The 9,519-nt window shown below is 40.2% G+C and overlaps 1 protein-coding gene across 2 annotated transcripts in view; it reads left to right on the plus strand.

The window, feature by feature from the left end:
* The window catches only part of LOC126399318 (V-type proton ATPase 116 kDa subunit a 1-like), a 49,274-nt gene that overhangs the window by 23,448 nt on the left and 16,307 nt on the right, over positions 1–9,519 (plus strand). For both annotated transcript variants that reach the window (XM_050059157.1, XM_050059159.1), the window contains exons 19-21: positions 3,334–3,351; positions 7,154–7,271; positions 7,406–7,577. In XM_050059157.1, coding sequence (XP_049915114.1) covers positions 3,334–3,351; positions 7,154–7,271; positions 7,406–7,577 — 308 coding nt within the window. The remainder of the gene's footprint in view (positions 1–3,333; positions 3,352–7,153; positions 7,272–7,405; positions 7,578–9,519) is intronic.

Below are 9,519 nucleotides of genomic sequence, written 5' to 3' on the forward strand. Positions count from 1 at the left end.
TGAGAAACAAAAAGGATTTTACTCAACAAAAAGGTCTATCTCTATATCAATATACGTATATTGACAGCACAAACATGCCCTTAAGGGGTTACGTCGCAGCCTGTTTCAGGGCTGCTAGCTGCTGCACTTTTGCTCAATACTGAACAATTTCAAAAACTGGTATTCCTATTAGTCACTAAGACACAAAAACATCGGAAAAGTAGTTAATAGATATGTTCAGGTCAGCATACTTCGAGCAGTTCCACCTCAGACTATCAAAAATGTATAACTAAAACAGTACTTAATGAAAATGATCTCTCTCAGCTCATTCACCAGTGCCATGCTTTACTCCCTGTACCTTTATATCAGAGTGCAGTTGTTTCTCCTGAGTAGTAACAAGAGATGAGGGCAATGTGGGTACAACAGCGTGAGAGGCAGAGAGAGGCAGGGCAGGGAAGGACTGGAGCAGATAAGGGATGTATTTTCCATTTCAGAAACATAAACAGCAAGGTGGTTTTCATGAGAACCAGTGAGTGGAATTTATGAAAATACCACCCAGTTTTTTTTTTATCTGTAACTCAGAGGTTTGGTGTCTCCCCGGTCTCCCGCACACTAAATCTCAGAGTGTTTACTTTGTGATAACACATTATGTAACTGTAATGTAATAAGACTGCATTTAAATTCCAAATGTATGATATTCCATGTAGCCATTACTTATCAGCTGGGTTATGGAATTTAACGTTTCATAATTTTGGGAGTAGCAAGAGACTGTAAAAGTATGAAGTTGGACAATTTACTGAAAGCTACAGAAAATATAAACATCCAGGGAAATTGGCTGATACAGGTATTTGGGGGGGAAAATCTCTTTTTTCCTTTTTTTTGTGTGTTTTCTGTAGCTCTTTTGAACACTGACCTTTGAACTTCTAATCAGTGGTTTCTAGCAGTGCTGGATATTTGATGAATTTCAACGTATTCACCTGTTGTTGCGCTGGATTAGGGCAGCACCTTAGTTCATAGTTTGAGGTGTGCTTTACAGTTCTACACGGTCCCATATGCACATCTTTAATGTTAGGTTTTTTTCAAGTTTATCCTAATACACACATGCCATATTTAGGCCAAGTTGTAGGTCACTGTAATCTTTCTTCCTGTTTATACTTACTGTGAAATGATACCATCTTAACATGACTACATTTTAAGAGATGGAACTTAAAATCTACCATCTTTGATCGTTGCAGAAGCACATTCCGAAGTTCAGCTGAAGCTCATAAAAGGTTTCATCAACCTGAATTAGTCTAATCAATTGAGTATCTCCAGTCTGGCAGTCTCCTGTAAGTGTATGCCTGCATTATGTTTTGGCAACAAATCCGCATGTGACTTCCAAGACATAGTGGATCCCTCCACTGTAGCTCAACAATGAAACGCAAAGAAGATTTCAGTACTCCATACCTTCAAGGTATCACTCACAATAACCCAGTACCAAGTAGTATCAAAAAGTCTCCAGTAAAATAACACCTCAGCAGATTTTTTGTTGTTCCAGTTCTCAGAGCCACTGTCCTCCCATCGAGTCTGCCTGGTTAGCATACGCTAACACAACAGCAGTGGTCCCAACAAACTCACACTGACACTGAAACGGCTCAACTCTGTCCTTAAACCCATTATTAACCATTAGGTAATGTTGGCTGTGTAATGCTAATACCTGTTTGCTGTCACTGTGTGTGTACAGGACTCTGTCCCTGGTGCGGAGCTCATAGCTCTCACAGCATTAGCCACAACCCATACATTCTATAGTGTTGGTGAAGTCGAGGAAGTTGCATTTAACAGAGTTGACGGTTCAGTATACCGAGATGCCACCAAAACATTCAAAAGCATGGCTTTACTAATATGCCACTCCATTCACATTATGGGTATCGAATGAAGTATTCTATTGGTATCAGTACAGTGGGATTTATACTTCTGTGTCAAATCGAAGCCATGCCGTAGCCTGATGTGCCCCTCCCCAGAAATGTAACTACACGCTGTGGCGATGCAGACCTCCTGTCTATTTTTGTAAGCTGAAAACCATTACCCTCAGTAGAAACAAAACTTTTATTTCACTTATAAGACATAATAAATTGTGGAGACAATAAAGCTCCCACAAAACAGCATTTAAGTCATGTGTGATTTATCCTGGCTTCATATGAGTAGAGGAAAAGTCCGCTAGTTTCTAGGCTAATTTATACAATGTAAACTGCCATGGGCTTGTGCTAATAACGTTAGCATGCTGATTTGTTTGGCAAATCAAACATGTTTAGTATAAGGCTGTTGTTTTGTCGGTGAGCCTTGTGAGTTGTAATGGAGCTGAATTTTGTAATGTTACCATTGTTAAATGTTGCTGTATTCCCTGGCTTCATATGAGTAGAGGAAATCTCTGCTAGCTGCTAGGCTAATTTATACAATGAAAATTGCTATAGGCTTGTGCTAATAACATTAGCATGTTATATTTGTGGGGAAAATGTTTCCAGCAAAAGACAAATGTCTTGTCTTTTGTACTGAATCAACTAAACTTAACAGCACTTCACAGAAACCCTAGTGTTTGGAGATATAACTGCAGTGTCACAGACACACCATTGTACAAGTATAAATGCGTAAAACGGTGTAGACCATGTGCATAGGCCACAGCGTATACTCTGCATAGAGCTGACACACAGGTATAAATCTGCCTTATCCTTTTAAGGGTACTGGTACTGGTATTGTTATTTTAAAAGGGGCAATATAATGTTAAAAGACTAACTTTGGAAAATAGATGCACACTTGATTTGTGTAGATTACAGTGACCCATAATTTGGCTGCTGCCTGTCTTCGTGTAAAGGTGACCTTTAATTAATTTTAATTAGGCTTTTCCCAGTTAAATATTTTTTATGAATAACTCAACATATATATGGCATGAGAGTATTGTATTAACAAGAAAATCTGAACTTAATATCATCCTTTAATATCCAACCCAACTGAATCCAAATGGTGCCAAATTTAAGATTCAAGCCTGGCGGGGACTCAGAGTTATATTTTGCTTTTTTTTTATCCGCTATTGACTGTTGGCTTACCAGGGAGTTGGAGAAAAACAAGTGTCTTAATTAATTAGATCTGAAAACAGATGAAGTAAGCCCAACCTCAGCCCAAAGCTTTACCCAACATTGTGGCACGAACCTGACCTGAAACAGGATACATTTATCAAGATCTGATGAGGTTTCATAATGCTAGAGTTAAGTGAAATAAACTGCAAAACAATAAGGCAAAAGTAGGATGGAACCTTGTGGACCGATGCAGTTCCTGAATTTCAGTTCCACCACTAACCTTTGACCTTTGCTTACTTTCAAGCACTCAGAGGAAGAACCGGTAAGAAAACCTGAGATTTGGTATCATCTGAGCATGTCTGGATGCTGTCTTGCCTGATCTGTTTGTGCCTTTAGTACCAAGTGGTGGTCTTTCTGTGTTTGACCTCTGGTTACTCTGTCTCAGCCTCCTGTACTGTCCTCCTCCCAGTACCAGGCATGTTTATGTGTGTGACTGTAAAGATGTATCTCTGTGTCTGTAAAAAGCTCCACTGCGGGTCATTTGGTTAGATATTCATTCATAAAGTTTGGATTTTTAACATATTTTACATATTTTATTGAAGTGCAAAAAAAAAAGCTGAGATGCAACAGTTCCAATTGTTCTGGAAGTAAGATTTCTCTCAGTTGTGAAATTTTTTATTGTATGTTAAAACAAGATAAATTTTTGGCAGTCGTACTCATTTGTCATCATTATCATCGAACGTTTTTAAAATGCAATGAGAGACTTACTGACTTGTGAATTTGGTTATTTTTGTAGTATAGCCTTAAATAGAGCTAATGCCAAGACCACTGAAGTAGAATCTGAGTAAGTAAGTAAGTAAGTAAGTGCAGTTTTGAGATTAAGTGAAGACCAAGTCAAAATCAGGGTTGAATTTAAGTCATAATGACTCAAAAACAAACAAAACATATAAAATATTGTTATCTGAAGTCAGGCTTGGGCAGTATCTAATTTTACAAACTTACTACAGTATTTATACTTTCCACAAGCTCTGTTAAGGTCAAAACACATTGGCGGCGAACAGTGCGCATCAAAAAATATGCGCTTATTGTTTTCGATCTACAACCACACACCAGTAGCGGCTAGATGCATCCCCCAGTGGCACTTCACGTCACAGTCCTATTTCCACCCCAGAATTAAAAGCATTTTCCCCTTCTCACTCTCTGCTTGTACATATCAGCTCCTGTAGCAGCTCTTTTTCTCTGCTCCTATGGCAGCTCAGTTCAACTTCTCAACATGGATGCATAATGAAAACTCTGTTGCTGTTTCTGTGTCTTGTGTGTGATGAGGAAAGACTCGTTGAGGTCGAGAAATACACCAAGCGAAACGACTCACAATCCTGTCATTATAAAGACTGGCCAAAAAGTTTACTTCTTGGCGAGTCATAGCTCTGGAGATCAGCTCTTCAGGTGAAAAGTCAACTTGAATTAGTAGGTGTCCACACATGATTTAAAGCTAATGCAGAGGTGGAAGAGGGACAGATTTTTCAGTAACAATTCTTTGTATATTAGCCTGGTGTGTGAAGATGTGAAGAAAAGTAATATTCTTACACATATTTTCCTTATTAAACAGAGAAATACAACTGTATACCTTTTGAATTCAAGTTTCTCATGTTCACGGAAGTAAGACATGCAGGCTTAATTGCCTTTCTTAAACGTCTTGTTTAGCATCGTTAATTGTTTAGTCAGTTCATCCACTGTACATTGCTGGCTGGCTGTTTACAGTCCTGTTACTTGTCCCTTTACCACAGGGAGTTGCGGCGTCTGTCAGCTCAGCTACCTGTTCCACCAGTAGACACCAGAGACTGACCTCTGGTGGAGCATGCTGTGCACTACATATAATGACTTCAAAAGAAAGAGGAGCACCTGTGTTTACGACATTGCTGAAAATCATATCGTTGGGATGTCTAAATAACCTGGTCTACCGTAATACTGTGATGTCGCCCAAGCCTAGTCTGAGTTGTAACAATCTTGAGACCGACATGAATCTAACAAACAACATCTCTCCTCTTGAAATATACCTTTACTTAAGTTGCCGTGTCTGTTGTCTCTAATACTACAGCCCTGCCTTTGAAATATGCTCTGATTTAACTTTTGCTCCCAATTTTTCTTTTGTCCTGCAACTGCAAATCAGTGTGAAAGTAGTCTTTGAATCCTGAAAACTGTGTTTTGACTGTGCTGTTAATTTTCCCACTTTATCATAAGTCCAAAGTCTTGTACACTGTAAGTGTACACATTTCAATCACTTGATTCTTCAGCTGAAATGTTTGTTCATAACATTTCTTGTCAGAGCCACTGGCCTCTGTGCACATTGCCATTACAGCATGTTAGCTAGTGTTGTTTTCATTAGCCACTTTTCGGAGACCCTTTGAATGGAAACAATGAGTGCTGCTTCCATAAACTCTGTTTCACGGCTCCAAGGACAAAAGAGAAGCATGGAAAGAGGAAACCAGTCCAGCGCAAAGCCAAACCCAACAAGAGCAAGTCAGAGCAATACATTCCCATGTCTCCCCCTCCCTGCCCAGTTCATACAGGAAAGGCTAGTCTTGCTCCAGGAAGGCGAGAATGGAGGAACTGTGTTGGCTTTACAACACACAAACAAGTCCTTGCACTGTGATCTCGGTAGGGAAAAAAGAAGAAACAAACAAGCCAGACATCTTTGCTCTTTGTTTTTTTTTATGTCTGATTAGAGTTAAAGACTCAGGCAGGGGTCAGAGGTCAAAGGTCAAAGCAGATATTCATTTGGATGATAGCAAAATTTCCATTCCAAGTCATTTCCATGCTTCATGCCATTCTGACAGTACAGTTGTTATTATTGGCCGCTTTTTGAATAGCAGAGCTGGGTGATAATCATCTCCCAGTGTTAAGGGGAAAATAAAGTGTTTGTTTTACACACCTCAGTTGATAAGCTATGATGACGTATGTGTGAGTAATGACATACCGGAAATTCTATTGTTTTAGCTTCTTTTGTTTCTCCTGCGGTGTTTACTATCACTGTACGTCTATTAAAAACAACTGCATTGATGTGTTAAACAACTGTTTCATTTACACTTATTTTTATATTCTAACAAACACACAATCTTAAATCATTGATACAAACAAACACACATAACACTCGTGTAAGAAAAGTTAAACTAAACAGAAATATCTTAAATTGAGACAATAAGTGATTTGAGCAAAGCTGCAGACCAAAGAATCAGTAACCTTAAAGATGCTTTCCATTGATTTTACATGTCAGAATTAATTTACTTGTCGTAGTTAGTTCTCCAGTGAAAACAGTTAAATAATGCCTTCTTTGGCTCTGGAAGAGTTTTGTTTACTCTGAAAAGTGACATAACTCAGGTATATTGATTTGAGTTTTTAGACTAGAAACATTTATTACACTGCCAACTGGGGGCGTGGTTTTTGACCCCATGCGACCTATGGGGTATGACACGTGCAATGTAACTGGAGCTGTGATGTTGAAGAGTTACAGCTGACGGTGCTAGAAATAAAGGGATGGTGTCCACTCAGGTGCTCTTTAAGGGGGCATGTCTTGACAGAAGTTTTTGGATAAGCTCCAATGGAAAAATATATTCCGACCGAAGGCCGACTGCGGATGCCTCACTAAAATGAATCAGTCATCCCCCATGTTCCATGATAATGCACCAGCTATTGAGCCTATTGGCAAGTGCAGACCATATTTCACTGGTGTTGTATCCCAATTATATGATGCATTATGATGTAGTGACTTCTCCTCTTTTTAACCTCCTTGGTTGCAGTAGGGAGGTGCTGAATCCGGTGTTTTGTGTACTCAGCCTCTGCTGCACCAATTTTGACCATTGTGGTTTTTTGCAAGTGCAGTACTTAATCACTGTAGTATTTCATTAATGCTCTTGTTATGACCATGGAGAATACAAAAAATGCTTGTTAGTAAAAGTATGAGAGAGACCAAAAAAAATTCTAAAACTTAAGTTTCAAGTGGAAACTTGCAGCGGTGGCCTGGGAACTGGACTTGTGACCTGAAGGTTGCCTGTTGAACCTTAGGACTGTGTATATTTACAAAAATATGTTATAAACCTCCTAACCATCTTGTCTTTCCCGTACAGTTTAACTTTGGTGACGTAGCCGTCCACCAAGCCATCCACACCATAGAGTACTGCCTAGGATGCATCTCCAACACAGCCTCCTACCTGCGCCTCTGGGCCCTCAGCCTGGCTCATGCACGTGAGTAAAAAACATGCTCACACACACAGACACACAAGCACAAACAGTTTTGTAATACACACTCTGCAAAACATTATTTAAAGAGTTTGTACGTAGATAAAGACTCTGTCTTGTTGTCATCACTGTGTGTGCAGAGCTGTCTGAGGTGCTCTGGTCCATGGTGATGCACCTGGGTCTGTCGTCCCGGAGCGGAGGCGGGTTCTTTGGCCTGTCAATCATCTTCTCGGCCTTCGCCACCCTCACTGTTGCCATCCTGCTCGTCATGGAGGGGCTGTCAGCCTTCCTGCATGCCCTGCGTCTGCACTGGTTAGACACACAAACATACATGCAAGATATATACAGTATATGAAACACCCACACACATACAGCCTACATGAATACTATTAAATGTGTAGTATATGTGCATATTTGCAGGGTGAGCACACGCAGATACTGACATGCCCAGGTACACACAGATCACATGCACAGAGCACATGCAGAAAGTCAACACTCATATGTCTACTAAATGAATCCCATATTAATAGGAAACATAGACCCAGCCAGCAGGCTGTCATTGTTCAACTCTTGAACCAAGTATCTTTGCCAGAGCTGCACTTCTTCAATTTAACATGCACCTGAGGAATGCCAGCAAAATGAAACATTCCTGACACAAAGTGGTTTACCAAACAGTGAGTGTACAGGCCTCCAGATAACCTCACAACCTCAGCTCCATCACCTCCTAGTACCACCTCCACCCTGCTGATCCAGCCTGCACCAGCGTAAACTGTACTGACACAGGCAAGGCCATGCAGAGAAGTCTTGTATTACACTTATAAATACCCCTAATACCTGTTAATACATATATTTTATGAAGTATAATTACTGCATGGCTGTATCTAACAATAGTATCCCCATAACTTGTTAGAGGATAGTGAATCATATTAATGAAAATATTTTTTCTCAGTATCTGTGTTTAGAGTTGTGCACACAGATGTAGTGCTGCTGATAACTATGAGGAGGAGGTGTTGTGAAAGTGGGAGATGAGAAATGCTCAGTGTCCCAAGAGAGAAACATCCCTTTCAGCACAGACTCCATAATTGTACCATTCCTGTGATTTATAAGCTCTTAGGGGCTGTTTCAAATACACACTGAACTTCTCTGTCAGATAGTTCTATGTGTCAAGTTTAAAAAATATAAAAATACATACTGTGAAGGAGAGAGAAAGAGAGAAAATGAAAATGACTGGATCCATTCAAATTGTACAAATATGTATATTTCTATTTATAATTTACCTCTAGTGCTAAACAGATCTTATGTTAAAATCAAGATTTGGGATGCATGGATTGTGAAATTCTGGGCCGGCTGTGGCTCAGGAGGTAGAGCGAGTCATCCATTAATTGTAAGATTGGTGGTTCAATCCCTGTCTCCTCCAGTCTGTATGTCAAGTATCCTTGGGCAAGATACTGAACCCCAAACACATTTTCTATTGTCTTTTAGACAACATGACACTGTTCCCCTCGAGCCTTGCTTTTTAAGCCTGTGCAAAATTGATGTGACACAACAGAAAAACAGCAGCCACTGACATCAGTAAACAGAAGTTTTTTACCAATAGGCTGACGGTACTCAACAAGGCAAATATCGGCCAAAATTGATGTTCAGCCGATAAATGGGTGCATCCCTGATTAGGAATAAGAATCATTGTCTGAGGACTGTAAAAATCCATTTAAGGTCCACACTAAGAAAAAAAGCAATAGGTTTTTTTTTTCTTTGTATTTAGGCCCGTTTCCACTGAAGAAGTTCCTGGTACTATTTGGGGGGCAGGAACTACTACAGGAACGTCCTCTCGCTCTGCCCTCTCAACCGCCGTGTCTCCACTGAGAGCGAAGTACGAGGAAGGTTCCTGTAAAGTTACGGGCTCTGGATGTGACGTAATCGTTGCGCGACCATTTACCGGGGCGACGTAGGGACGCCGTTAGCTGTTAGCCCTTAGCGGTGTCTGTAATAACTCACTAAATGGCCCGTGAAAAAAAAAATTTTTCAAGCAGATGTCTAACTGGAGTAGTTTCATGTCATTTCCGACAATGGGAGGCTTTTAACAGATGACGTCCTGATGTTAGCTTTGCTGCTGCTGCTAGCTGTCCCTGTCAGCTGCAGCCACTGATGCTTTCTAGACATCGTGATTTCCCAAAACTGAATAAATACCACACATAGCAACACAAAACTGCTTTGCTAGCTCAATCATGTTGTAACTAAGATATCCGCTGGAAAA

Source organism: Epinephelus moara, chromosome 13 (assembly GCF_006386435.1).
Source record: "Epinephelus moara isolate mb chromosome 13, YSFRI_EMoa_1.0, whole genome shotgun sequence".
Classification (NCBI taxonomy): Eukaryota; Metazoa; Chordata; class Actinopteri; order Perciformes; family Serranidae; genus Epinephelus; species Epinephelus moara.